This window comes from Peromyscus eremicus, chromosome 16_21 (assembly GCF_949786415.1).
Source record: "Peromyscus eremicus chromosome 16_21, PerEre_H2_v1, whole genome shotgun sequence".
NCBI lineage: Eukaryota > Metazoa > Chordata > Mammalia > Rodentia > Cricetidae > Peromyscus > Peromyscus eremicus.
In genome coordinates, this window is record NC_081432.1 from 15335637 (window position 1) to 15350506 (window position 14870).

Sequence of the window (14870 nt, forward strand, 5' to 3'; positions counted from 1 at the left end):
GCTTCCCTTCCTTCTGTGCTAGCTAATCTTGGATGTCCACTTGACTGGATAATCAACTAAAATAAAAGCTGTGGGGCACTCAAGTGAGGGATTTTCTTAGCCGGATTATTTGAAGGACGAAGACCCACCCTAAATGTGGGCTGCACCTCTGGTGGCAGCCCAGATAAAAGGACATGAAAGAAGGCTACTGGTTTCCCCCTGATTGCCCTTGTCCTTGCTGGCAATTAAACTCTCCTGTTCCTTTAGTGTAGCTGGAGAGTTTCTCTCTGGGTCCCCAAGCCTCAGCAGTTCTGCAGCCCACTTATAAAATAATCACTCAGACGCTTATATTACTTATAAACTGTATGGCCGTGGCAGGCTTCTTGTTATCTACTTCTTCTATCTTAAATTAACCCATTTCTATTAATCTATACCTTGCGTGGCTTGTGGCAAGGTATAGATTAATAGAAATGGGTTAATCTCATTAATCTTACATCATGCTTCTCATCACGGCAGCTGGCAGCATCTCTCTGCCTCAGCCTTCCACTCCCCAGAATTCCCCTCTCTCCTTATCCCACCTATACATCCTGCCTGGCTACTGGCCAATCAGCACTTTATTTATCAATCAATCATCCACAGCACGTTAGCAATATTAGAACCAACTCCTTTGGACTTCCAGCATGCATCGAAGTTCAGCAGCTCTCCAGGAATCTTCCAGGCCTCCAGCACCAGACTTACACTGCTGACATCTCCAGCCTCATGAACTGAGCAACTGGATTCTTGGACTCTCCGTGTGGGACAGCCATTGTTGGACTTCTTGGACTATGTCTTGTATGCTGATCTAACAAACTCCCTTTAGTATATATCCACTATACCAGATTTTTTTTTTTTTTTTTTTAAGGAACGCTAACTAAGACCATTCCCTTCCCTCTCCTTTCTTCTCTTCCTTTTCTTCCCCTTTGCTTTTCTCCTCCCCACCTTGGTGTATAGACAGAGGAAACTCTCCTGGGGTGTGCTTTGACGTGTTATGTCTAGGATATGCAGGAGTTCACCAGGTAAATGGCAGGAAGTCTTTCTATGTCATGGATGGTGCACAAAACCACAAAGCATTCATCAGTGACAGCAAGTGAGCTGGAGTTGGAAAGGAGTATGGTGATAAATTGTGGCGGGCATTTTGCACATAGCTGGTCTTTGGGTGCCCACATCTTTAAGCACCAGGGTGATTCCATTAGTGATTCCGTGAGCAGTCTATAGGACCTACCTCCTGGAAGAGAGAAAACTTTATGTCTATGTCCTGAACCCTCAGTGACTTTGAAATGAAACTTTTCTATCGACAGCCATGCTGGAGGGTATGCTTTTGTTATCTGTGGGGTTGGTCAGTACCAACCACTGAATCATCTTGCAGGAGTGATGCTTTCCCATGATGGTAGCACGTGACCATGGCCTTACTTCCGACATGGCATCCGAAGGCCATCAGCACAGAAATGCAACACAAAAAGCAACAAGGGTCCGAGACCAGACTAAGCATCCCTGACTCCACTTTCTTTCTTTTTTTCTTTTCTTTCTTTTTTCTTTTTTTCTTTTTTTTTTTTTTTCCGAGACAGAATTTCTCTTTGTAACGGATCTGGCTGGCCTCGAACTCACTGAGATCCACTTGCCTCTGGCTTCCAAGTGCTGGAATTTAAGGCGTGAGCCACCATTGCCTGGCTCTGACTCCACTTTCAAGGGCACCCCGGAAGAGCATAAAGGTAGCGTTTTAGTTCCAGAGCACAAGGATGTTGCTCAGACTTCCAGCTAGCCTCTGTATAGCTCTGCAGAAGGCAGGGCTTAGCTGGTGTTTTCCAGAAACCTCTTTGACCAAGAGTATTTCCTTAGATCTCCAAGTTGGGTTTTGGGGTATGCACAATGGTTCACTGTGTACTTATTATAGTATGCATGAGACCCCGGGTTCCATGATCTGACACAAGAAGAGTTAACCTAGGGTTTTTTTCCCTAGCTAAAAAGATGAATTGCATTAATGCCATTTGGGGAGGTGAAACAGGAAGTATAATAAGGCTGAGAAGACACTGTCATGAAAGTGCTGACCAGCACACGTGAGGGCTCTATTTCCATCCCCGGTGCCCATGTAAAAATGCAGGTATGATGAGGATTGTGTGTAAAGTCAGTGCTGAGGAGGTGAAGACAGAAGGTATCTGGCCAGCCTAACCCATGGGTGAGCCCCAGGTTCCAGTGAGTGACTCTTGTCTCAAAAAATAAGGTGTACAGCTCCTGGGAAATAATTTCTGGCCTACACAAGTAACCAAGCAAGTGTATACAAGCGTGCGCGCACGCGCACACACACACACACACACACACACACACACACACACGGTAGAGGGGGTGGCTTGGTCCTGAAGCAATGAAAATAGCACCTGGAAGAACACCGCAAAGTAGAGGCGAGGCAGCAAAAGGCCCAGGCCATGGGAAAGAGAAGCTGATGGAAACAGCGAAGTGGACCAAATGGGCAGACAGAGCAGGACTGCTTGAGTGGGCCTCTGCAAAGCCCAGCCCCTCTGGGCTGCAGCCCCGCTCTAGCTTGTTCAGAGGGCACGAGGATGGTCTCCTGTGGACCACTGCAAAGCTCTAGAAGAGAACTTCACAGATGTGGCTGACCCAGAGGCAGTGGATGCTGCTGAAGCCCAGGGGCAACGAATGTTTTGAGAAACAAAGTGGGATTCAAAACCATTTCGGATAAGGTGTGGGTTGACTTAAGTCAGAAACCCAAGCCAGAGAAATCTGAGACTGACCAAAGCCAGAGAGAAATCTGAGACTGACCAAAGCGAAAACCCATGCTGCCGGTGTCAAGCCCAGAAGTCATGGTTCAAAGGGCAAGCAAGATCAGAGAATTGAGAAAGGTCTGGAGGACAGCTCCGTGGGTAAATTGTTTGCTGCACAAGCCTGAGGAGCTGAGTTCGGATGCCAGAGACCATGTAAGGGTTGGGTGTGTGGGAAGTCGCAGCAATCCTATTGCTGTGAGGTGAAGACAAAAAAGGCAAAAAGGGAAGCCCGGTGTTCATTGTAAGACCCTGTCTCAAGAAAGAAGGTGGAGTGCAATCGAGGAAGATTCCTCTTGCCTCTAGGGGCCAGCGAAGAAGAGACAGAAATATCTGCAAAGGAAGTTAAGATCTGCTGCAGGGTCTGTGCGAGGAGGAGCGACCCGTGGACCGCAGCAGCTCCTAAGAGCCACAGCTCACCTGCCCGTACGGGTTTTGCAGATTCGGCACCTTGCTCTGCAGAGGGCTGCAGGGAGCAGCAGCCTGGCCTCAGCTGTCACCCACGAGTGACCGGACGACGTCCGCAGGGGCGGCCGAGGAGGCCAAGCCTGGAACTACACTTCCCAGTGTGCCAGGCGGGCGGGGCGCGGCGGGGAGGGCGCAGGCTCCTTCCCAGCAGCGAAGGCGGAAACAAAAGAGCCCGGCGCCGCCGCCCGCACACTCGCGCACCGCGCCCGGGCGCACACGGAGCAGCCCCGCGAGGCGGCAGCCCGGGACACGCGGACCCGCCGCAGCCCCCGCCGCCTGCCCCATGGCGCTGAAGCGGATCCAGAAAGTGAGTGACGGCCAGGGCCGACCTGGGCGTCCCCGAGGGGTCCCTAGGAGTCCCGGGCGCACGGCGTGGGAGGGGCGTGGGCATTGGGGAGGCCGGGGTGCGGATCGGCCCCGCACAGGTGAGGCGTGCACCCGCAAGGTCCAGGTGCCTGGAATCCGGGGCGCCCGGATCCCGCCGTGCCCTCTCTCGACTGAGCCCAGAGCCCTGGGTGTGGGTGCCGGTGGGGTGGCCAGATTGTCCCGGGGTGTGTGCATCCCCGCTGGGCCGGTGCTTGCCCCGCAATGGGCGGCCTGCGTCCCCTATCACGCTGTGCGTCCTCACAGTGTTCCCGGAGCCCTATTTCTTATGCTCGCACCCCGGGCTCCCCGGGAGGACAGGGAAGGTGTGGTGGGCCTACGGCCTTTATTCTCAGAGCGTGGGGCTGGGTCTTTCTCGGCTCTGCAGTTGGCTGGTGCTCAGTGGGAGGAAAGATCTGGGAAAGCGAGACTGGGACCGAGGAGCCAGCAGAAAGCTCTTGCCCTTGCTATTTTGGTGGCTCTGCATGCAGCTGCCACTTCAGGTCACATAGCTGTACTGAGAACATAGTTGCTGATACACAGCAAGATGACCTCCTGGCTGTGATTCATGGAGAGGCAAGCCAAGCAGGTTGCTTTTTTTTTTTTTTTTTTTTTTAAACACCCTCATGATAAACTCACATGTAGAGTTGAAGACACAACAGTAAGGACCACAAATTAAATTGTTTGGATGCTTTGACGCATGAGTAGAGAATGAGGAAGAAATACAAACGGTCAGTCAACACACAGGATCCATCCCAACGCTCTCTTTGTATTCTTTACCGCACCCATTTCTCCTGTTGGCTTGTCCCCTTACTCAAGTCTTAACATTTACAGCGATAGTCCTTGCCGGGAACATGGTGTTTGGGAGCGCTTTGGAAGCAACTGCGCCAACAGTGGATAATGTGTTTGGTAATTGATTTCACAAGAAATGGATGGCTCCCCAAACATTTTATCAACCTTTCCAGCTACACTTCACTACAAATGTTCTGAGTGTAGAGCAGTACTAGACATGCATCTTTCGGTACAGAGGACAGCAACTTTTACACCCAGCCAAACCCGGGGTTCTTTTTTTTTTTTGACTCGAACATTAGCTGTGTAGATCGTTGCCATTCTTTGTACCATTGAAGGTCAGCTCGCTATAAAATGTAAAATCAGCATTTATTAAGTAATGACGTTGTCTCTTTTTAAGATAACACGGTTGCATTTTCTTTTTAACCGTATAAACCAACAGACCTAATTTTGAAGGTGCAGTCATGATCACCACCATGCGGACTTCTGAACGCTTACTGTAATGTTGGCTCCCGTTTGGATCAGACAACACACATTTTTCCCAGGGAAGTTTTCAAACTTCGATTCCTTTCACAATGGTGAGGCATTTCCATGTGGCTTCACACACACAGTAGCTCTTAGATGCCACAGCATTTATCTATAGAGTATCCATTCAGAAAAACAAAACATTATACGTTACTGTAAGTGCAGGCTTGACAAGCCTTGTCCGTCAATGCTAAGCCCATGTGTTTGACTTAGTTTGGCAAAAGCCCACGTCTTTTTTTTTTTGTTCTTTTCTTTTTTCTTTTTTTTAGTAGATGTTGTTGAACAGAGTATGAACACAGTTGTCGATTACAAAGATAACAGTAAAGTACGACTGATGTCAGACCTATGACACACTGATATTTTGGAGAAGACATTGGAGGTCACATGATACTATGTTTTAGTACGAGACTTTGGCTTCCCTTCCTGTCATCAGACATTGACTGCCACACATCATATCAGTCATACTTGCCAGCCAGCCCTTCAAAACCAACTGATTCTACCATCCTCCTCCTTCCTCACCTGCCATCTTGCCGAGAACCAAGCCCAGGCTGAGCAGGCTGCCTGATGATCAGCTACAAAGCTCCCTGATACCCTCAGTGTTCAGATTTTTATTTGAATCTTGTTTATTCTAACAAAGGGAGTTCAATGCTAACCTCTGAGCTTAAAAAAAAAAAAAAAGATTTATTTTTATATGTGTGTTTGTGAGTACATGCCACATGTGTACGGGTGCCCACAGAGGCCAGAAGAGGACATCTGGTCCCCTGATGCTAGAGCCACAGGCACGGTTGTCAGCTGTCTGATGTGGGTGCTGGGAATTGAACTTGGGTCCTCTTAACTGCTAAGCCACCTCTCCAACCCCTGGCCACCTTTTTTGAATATATTTTAAAGTAACCAGATAACTTCAGGCCATTGGGTTGCACTGTTTCTTTTCCTAATGTATCAGGTCTTGGATCTCAGAAACCCAGGTTTGCAGTGGCGTAGCCAAGAGTACAGGCAGGGAGACAGTCCCTTAGGGCAGGGGCAGTCACTGCAGACCCCACTGCTCCCAGTGGGAAGATGCTGAATCTCAATGTTGAGTTGAGGGGTCAGCATAGAAAGGTCAAAAGCCCTGATGTCCTAGTCCATTCTCTTTATCTAAAGAGGGAACCCGAGGCTGGAGTTGAGATGGGTTTTACCCAGGGTTAATCTCTTGAGAAGTGATTTGGCACGTTTGAGAACAATGTTCACAGCATCTCATTTCTCTACCTGTGAAAAGAACAAAGATGTTGGATTAAAATTGTGCCTTTATACAAAGCATGTGGACATCAGCGCTTCAAATATATCTCTGTGCCAGAGTAGACTAAATGATTTAATGCTCCAATTTAGACACTCTGCGCCAGTTTTGCATTTCAGCTCATAAATTTACACACCCGTGGCCTATTTTTAGACATAGAGAAAGATGTTATTACAGTCACCTAAGTCACTGAAGGAATAAAGTTTGAACAAAATCTGAGGCCAGAAGCCCAAAGCAGATCTGAAAAAAAGAGAGCAGCTTTTGGTTGGGTGTCTGTCTATTGTTAGTTGTTTTCTAGGTGTTTCTTCTGTGAATACTGTTTTTTAGTCTTCAGTACACTTTGCTTTGAAAAATCACTGTTTAAACCATCAGTGTTCTGCTATAATACTGAGCACTTGGAAACCCAGGGGAGAAAGGAACCCCCATGCAGCGTCATCCACATCTTTGTCTCTTTCCCTTTGGGCTTATTTCCCACAAGGAAATTTAGGTAATAATCACACCGGATGGTATGTGCTAGACCTCGGCCTTTTTTTGTCTGTATCCTGAAGAGTGAGACAAAAGGCTTTTCTTTCATAAATATCGCAGCACAGATAATTATCCGTTCAGCGTTCTGTCCCAAAATGAAACATTTGGGGCTGGGGAGTATGGCGCAGTGCTAAAACACACACCTACTGCTTTCAGAGCCCGGGGTTCAACTGACAGCACCACAGGAATAAATAAGTTGCATTTGGTTCCAAAGATTGAATGCTGGGCGTTTTAATAATTAACCTAAATTGTGTGCATGAACATAAAATTAAAATGTAGTTTTGTAAATGTTTTGAGCTGCTCGGACTTGGATTTGTGCGATTCTAAGTCACAGTGTTTGTGCTAGTGTAGCAAACACGGTACCTTCAGCAGCTTGAACCTCTGTGTCTGGGTCACCATCCAGGGAAAGAGGATGTAGCTTTTGTTCCTGGCTCTGTGGCTTACCGATTTCTGTTTTCTTATACACACGATGTCCCCAAGGATGACAGCCACCACCGTGTGTGGAGGTCGCTCTGCCTAACTCCATGCCAAGAGCTTAACCTGCCTGAGTTGCCCACGTCATTCCTGAGGCCCTGGAGCTAGAAACAATCTAATTCCCACTCTGCAGATGATGAAACCGAGGCTCAGAGATGTTCACCGGGGTACGCAGGATCGCATATCTGGCCTATGGAAATGGCTAGGATTCCAAGCCAGACAGTCCTCTCCGCAGTGACAGGTTTCTTCCATCATGTGGACCTTTATGTTGTTTTTCTAAACTAGGAGACACGGAGTCAAGGGTCTGGGACTGTAGCTCATTGGTAAAGTGCTCACCTGACACCCGTACATCCTTGGCGTGGTGGCTCACGCCTGTGATCCTAGCACTTAAGAGGTAGATGGGTAGGATCAGTTCGAGGATCATCCTCATAGTACTGGGTTGGAGGCCACCCTAGGCTGTACGAGACCCAATCCCAAAAACAAACACAGAAGAGGAAAGATACAGAGGCAGGTGAGTTTATAGAGACCAGTGCTTAGCAATATGATGCTGCTCACCCATGCAATTAGGGCTCTGCCTGCTTAATCACCACCACAGCTCAGCTGTGAGGGATGCTCAGTCACCCTTCTCCTCAGAGACGACCTTCATCCCTAAACACTGGAGAATAGCAGCTTCCTTCTTCTCCTCCATGCCACCGGAACCGCTGACGCCTCCAACAAAAGGGTTCAGAAACACAGTTGCTTGTAGTTCTTTAAATCTTCCGCTGGTTATCATTTCCCTGTGGGATTTTCATGACATCACTGTAAAGTGGTCCAGTTGTTTCAGTTCCTGTCATGGCTTTGCGTAGTGAACTATTCACATTGTGAGATTACAGGCAGGACGACAGAAGGAAGGTCATAGCCTAAAAGAAAACATGAGAAGCCAGGTAGCTCTCTCACTTGAGGATGAACAGTTTGCCTTTCTCAGGGAAGCCACAGTGGGGATTTTCCTGCCCCCAAGCCTCTGTAGTTAAACTCAGTTTTTGCCCCGGTCTGTACTCTTCCTTCTTGAACATAACAAAGGTGCAAGAAGATGAGAATAGTTTATTGTCGCCGAAAGGTCCTGAGGAAATGAATAGCGTAGACCTAGACGAGACTATTGACGCCTGTTTAGGGGAGCCAGACACATGAAAACCAAGGGAGGTGGATTGCCTCCAGGAAGCCAGGAGCATCCCTGCTCCTTCAGCTCCCTGGAACACACACAGACACATTTGGGCCTCTGCTTTCGTTCAGTGTTGCTAATCCAAAAAAAAAAAAAACCATATAAGCAAGTTAACAGTTGCCTACCGATGTGTTGGTCCTAACCCCGCCCACCTTTTAAATACTGGAAGAAATGATATTTTGTTGAAAACAGGTATTAAGTGACTTGTCCCTTCTCTCACCCATTAAAGTCCTGGAGTGACACTGGGTTGCACAATATGCCCAGATTTGTATTTGGGGGCTTTGGAGAGGTTCTCAGGCCCACCCGTCAAAGAACAGATGTGTGACATTACGAACGGTGTTTTAGACTGCCTTGGTCTACGTCACCTCTGAGAAGCTGAGATCATGTACATTTTGTTTGCTTCTGGTTAAGCTTTACACAGACAACACAAGGGTCTTCCATGTGCTCCTTGGGATAGAGAGGAAGCAATGTGTGGTCTAGAAGCATAGAGTGCCACTGTCTCACCTCTTCTTGGGTATTTTGCCAACTGCTCTCTCTTCTGGGTCTGCATATGTTGCTTATCTTAAGGGACACCATGTTGCTTATTCCGAAGCAATAAGCAACAATAGAAGAATAAGCAATAAGAACAAGTATCTTCTTCAAAGGGGAGAGCTGGGCCTCATCCTTCACATTAAACTTGCTCAGATAACCCTCTTGCGTTGGTGGGCCTAGGGTGGCTACTTTCCCCTGGTGCCAGAGTTTGGAAATAGTATAGTTGGGTGGTACAGGGGACTATGTGTGTGTGAGTACCAAGTCATGATGTCCAATCTACTTCTTAATGTACATGGCTGAAAGGAAAGGTTTGAAAATTACTTATTAATGTGACCCAGGGGCAACTCTCCCCAAAAGCCCTGTCCTTGGGTGTGCTCTCCCTTATCAACCTGGGCTTAAATCTGTGTTAAAATCTTTGCTTAGTAAATTGCAACTCCTCTTCATTAAAAAAAAAAAAAAAAAAAAAAAAGTGCCCACCAGTCATCCATATGCCAGATAAAATGTTCTGCCCTTGGACTCATTTCCAGTTAATACAAAGTGTCAACAAATTGTTTTCTGTTTTCTGCCTCAAGTAGCAACAGAGTATACAGTTAGGGGTGTCCAGCCACAGTATTCAAGAGTAGCACCTTGATTATTTTTATTATTGTTATTTTTGAGACAGAATCTGTGTAGCTGGCCTCAAACCCATATTCCTTCTGCCTCAGCCTCCTGAGCGTTGGGATCATAGGTGTGCAACACCACGCCCATTTTAAGATGTTTTTTCAAACACAAACAATTATTAAACGCCTATTCTTTGCCAGTTACTAGAAGGGAACTCTAGGGGCTGGAGAGAGAGATGGTTCAGTGTGTTTGTTCTTATTCCAGAGGCCTAGAGTTTGGTTCCAGCACCCACACCCTCTCATGAGCCTTACAACTGCCTGCCACTCAAGTTCTCGGGGTCTCGTGCCCTCTCCTCTCTGCGGGCAGCTGCACACACGAGCATATACACACAGAGAGACATGCATAAATATAAAATGATACATTTTTTAAAAAAGAATCAAGCTCTGAAAAGCACTATTTACTGACAAATACATTGGTAGATATGTTCATGTTCTATGTACATTGTAAAAATAGATTTTCCTCTCATTTTCTGTTTTTCCCCTAAACACCATTTTGATAATGTAGCACCCAAAAGGCAGTATGGGGGCTGGAGAGATGGCTCAGTGGTCAAGAGCACTGGCTGCTCTTCCTGGAGACACTGGTTTGATTCCCACACCCACATAATGGCTCACAACTGTCTATGACTCCAGTTCCAGGGAATCTGATGCCCTCTTCTAGCCTCCACAGGCTCGAGGCATGCGGTCATGCGGTCATGCAGTCAGGCAAAACACGCATGCACACAAAATAATAAAATAAAAATCATTTCAAAATCAACCTATAAAATAAGCAAATAATACTAAAGGGGAGTGAGGAGGTAATATGTAGCATATTGCCATGTGTTTTGTGAAGGTGTGTTCAGTCATCTCCTGTCATGTTTTCTTGGTTCGGGAAGTGCTTTGAACACAGGCTCCTCCAAGCCTACAAAGCAGTGTCATTTCAAACCTTTTGTGATAGACAAAGCTCTTGAGAGAGAGGAGAAGAATTCCCTTGTATTCGCTTGCTCTTGTCTGTTGTTTTTCTCAAGCGAGCACGTAACCTCACTTCAGCACAGGGGCCTCGTGGAGAGCAATACACTCCAGGTATCACAGTCCCGGAGTGAGTGCATCCGGGGAGAGATGAATGCTAGGATGGAGGTCAGACAGTCTGAACCTTTGTTCTAGCTTTATCTTGTTTGTGACCTTGGCTAAGACAACCAGTCATTATTTTCACCATCTAGAAACTCATGAGTGAATATGATCATTTCAATGGTCCTCTCTGTGTGTGTCCATTAGACAGATGTGTGTTTGTGCGTGTGTGGGCTTAATATCAATCTCTAATTCTCCCCCCCTCCCCCGCTGTGGTAAGGGGTTGAACCCAAATGCTGCGTAGACCACTCTACCAGTACGCAATATCCAGAGCCTCCCCCTTAATAATTTTAAGCAAACTTCAATGTCATTTGCAGTCTGTTTTGTTCAGCAGCCATCTAAACTTGTCACCAAGGCAAAAACCGAGCTGTGTGCTCTGCAGCCGTAAGAGATAAATTCTATTGACTGTGAGATGTGAGAACTTTGCGGTATTGGCATCCGAATGGGTACTATAACGTTTGTAAGTCCTCTGATTACAAATCACTTATTTGTGATGCAAATAAGATGTGTCTCTATGATGGGCTAATAATGTAATGTGCTTTTCTAATTCTCTTTGGCTTCCGTCTCTTTGACAGGTCTCTTTGTCCTTTAAGGGTTGTTTCTTCCAGGTATTTAGAGAGCTGTCTCACAGAGTTGCCTCATCTGTAGAGTTTTAGGGATCCTGAGTCGTGCATTTCTAGAACACCTTCTAATACAAAGTATACTAAATGCATAAGGAGATCCACAGGAAAGTAGGTATATAACCAGTAATCAGGGTAAGGCAAAAACTGTAACTATAAATAGATAGACGTAGAGAAATGCCACAAGGAAAGAACAATGTATTTTTTTTTTTTTTTTTTTTTTTTTTTTTTTCGAGACAGGGTTTCTCTATGTAGCTTTGCGCCTTTCCTGGAACTCACTTGGTAGCCCAGGCTGGCCTCGAACTCACAGAGATCCACCTGGCTCTGCCTCCCAAGTGCTGGGATTAAAGGCGTGCGCCACCACCGCCCGGCCCAATGTATTTATTTATGCAGGAAGGAAGTCAAACGTGGGGAGGGTGAATTCGTTTGGAGGAGATCAGGAGCTCACAGTGGGAAAGATGGGCTGAGACATAGATCTGGAGGAACGTGAAATGATTTGAAAGACACAGGGAAGCCCCGTTTGTTCAGAAAGCTCTAGAACTGGAGACACTGGAAACCTCATGACTAAATTGGAGCAGATAACCATGCCCTTGGGAAGCATTGGTGGGGTAGGGCGTGGGATCTTGGTTAAATGGAGGGCCTGGAAAGGCCATGCTGAGAACCGTATACTCCATACAGAGCCTGCCTGGCGAAGCCATGAAACATCTGTGTCTCCTAGTCTGGGTCTGGCTGTGCATCCTTGCCCTCAAAGGATGCAATGTCGTTCCTGATGTGTGAGTGTTGCTCTGACGAGTGTCCCCAACAAAGACGGGCAGGATATTCTGGGAATAGAGTAGGGACCCACGGAGGGTGAGAGAAAACTTCTAATTAAATGATGTTTAAGGTAAGACCGGAAGAAAGAAGTGAGGTTGGTGCCAGGAGTGGTGGCACACATCTTTAATCCCAGTGCTTGGGAGGCGTAGACGTGTGGATCTCCGTGAGTTCGAGGCCCGCCTGGTCTGCAGAGCGAGTTCCAGAACAGCCAAGGCTACACAAAGAAACCTTGTCTCAAAAACACCAAAGGGGGAAAAAAGTGAGGATGGTAAAATGAATGGGAAGGGGAGAGGGGGAGGGAGGGAAAGAAAGGGGGGATGGTGAGATTATGAATGTGTGTATGGGTTGAGAGGGGACATGATTAAGAATCTTCCTAAGAGGAAGACATGTTGAACAATACAGGCAAGATAATATTTTGAAAAATTGAAAGTCACTTTAGTAGGGCAAAATCTGTCATTTCTTCCTTCCTCCCTCCCTCCCTTCCTTTCTTTTTTTCTTTCTTTCTTTCAAGACTGGGCCTAGCTATGTAGTCTAGGTTTGCCTTAAAGTTACTATGTAGTCCAGGCTGGCTTTGAACTCATGATTCTCAGTGTCCTGAGGTCTGAGAACCACAGGCATATACCATCATCCCAGCTGTACACCTTACTTTATGGTGATTGGAAAGTACTGCAAAGGCCTGACATGGTGCCCTGTGGACATGTTGGTATCACCAGTGTGTCAGGCGGAAAACACAAACAGCTCTTCAAGTGTGCTCAACAGAGGGTCCAGGCCAGGGTGATGGCAGGGAACACTGAAGTGAGAAGGTAAGAAAGCTGGTGGGCTCTCAGGAGCTGCTCTGACCCACTCATTCCTGCCCCACCCCCACCCTCACCCCCACCCCCTTGCTTGGCCCTTCAAGTTAAATCTTAGAGATTGTCTGGCTGGGAGTCTCTTCAGCCTCCTCCACTTGCTGTCTAGTGTGCTCCTGGATGCTTTAGTGAGGTCTCTGCTCTGACTACGTCAGACACTGTTACCCTGTGGACCTCCATTGGTTTGTATGAAGTTGCCTTCTAGACCCCTTTTGGGGAGGGATGAGGACCGAGGAGAATCAGAATACTTTGGTGTACTTATTAATGAGAGGGTATAGGAAGCTGGGGTGGTCAGGATGGGAAGGAGTCAGATGCCCAAAGCTCGAGTTTAGGTCACTGGCACGAATCACTTTAAGACTTCCTAAAGTAGATTCATATATAGCGTGGATTTGTCTAAAGTATATTTGACTTATGTAATTCCTCTGGTGGAAATATATATGCAATTGTATGTGTACGTGGAAGTAACTGAGTAAGGCTGGGCAGCTGGCTCAGTGGGTAAAGCACTTGCCACCCAAGTGTGAGGACCCCTGAGTTCGAATTCCCAAAAGCCACCACATAAAGCCAGATACGGTAGCACGCATGTGAAATCCTATAATCCTAGCACTCCTCCGCTGAGATGGGTTAGGAGACAGGAGATTCCTGGGAAGCTCCCAAGTCAGCTAGCCTGGTGTACACAGAGACCCTGTTTCAAACAAGGTGGGAGGTGAGGACCAACCTGGGGTTATGCTCTGACGTCCGCATGCCCTCCATGGTACACACATGCCCGCACTCACACACGTGAGTGTGCGCACATACTTACATGAGCGCGCGCGCACACACACACACACACACACACACACACACACTCGCACACACTCAATAAAAAAATTAAAATCAAATCAAAGGGCTCTTTGAAATTAGACACAAGGTAGCAGTTGGGGAATGCAGCCATTGTGCCTTGCTCAGAAATCTGGGAAAGTGGATTCTGAGGTGACGTGTTGGGTAAAAAATGCTCCCAATTCTTCTTACCTTTAAATTTTATTCTGAATTGGTCTCTGGTTCCTGATGCACATCGATGGGACAAAGGCACTGGGAATCATGGCTGCCTTCACTCCCCTGCTCCCCCTGTAATTTGTCTATATTATCTCTTGGGAAAGCCGCCTTGGCCTGGCATAATGACTTACCAGGTGAAGTGCCTGCTCTACATAATGGGGACCTGAGTACCCATCTAAGAACCTGATTGTGCTTGGGATCCCCATGCTGGGGAGGCACGCAGGTTCACTGGGTTCACTGGCCGGCTTACATAAATCTACACAGCAAGTTCCAGGCTTGTGAGAGACCCTGTCTTATAAAAACAGTAGGGCCCCGGCGGTGCTGGCGCAGGCCTTTAATCCCAGCACTGGAGAGACAGAGCCAGGCGGATCTCTGTGAGTTCGAGGCCAGCCTGGTCTACAGAGTGAGTTCCTGGTCAGCTAGGGCTGTTACATGGAGAAACCCTGTCTCGAAAAACCAACCAACCAAACAAACACAAAAAATAACGGGGCCTCTGAAATGGCTTAGCGGGTAAAAGCACTTGCTGTACAAGTCTGACAGCCTAGGTTTGATCCCTGGAACCCATGGGAAAAAGCCAGATGTGGTGGCACACATCTGTACTCCTAGCACTCCTGTGGTAAGATGGGAGGGAGAGTTTAGAATCACCTAGGAGCCCCTGGGTCTGCTAGCCTGGTGTAACCACCATGTCTGACACAATAGGGACTTGCCTCCGTGAAGAGAACCAGCTCCCAAGAGTTGGCCTCTTAACCTCGATGTGTGCATAATGGTGTGCTCATACTCATGCTCACACATACACATACACCACAGATAAACGTGTGCACGCACACTAATAGTTAATAATTAAAAAAAAAAAACC

At 47.2% G+C, this 14870-nt stretch overlaps 1 protein-coding gene across 2 annotated transcripts in view; it reads left to right on the forward strand.

Moving 5' to 3' along the window:
• Window positions 1-3450: 3450 nt before the first annotated feature.
• Window positions 3451-14870, forward strand: part of Ube2d1 (ubiquitin conjugating enzyme E2 D1) — a 30890-nt gene continuing 19470 nt past the window's right edge. For both annotated transcript variants that reach the window (XM_059281967.1, XM_059281968.1), the window contains exon 1: window positions 3451-3567. In XM_059281967.1, the coding sequence (XP_059137950.1) occupies window positions 3544-3567 (24 nt within the window). In that variant the 5' untranslated portion in view covers window positions 3451-3543. The remainder of the gene's footprint in view (window positions 3568-14870) is intronic.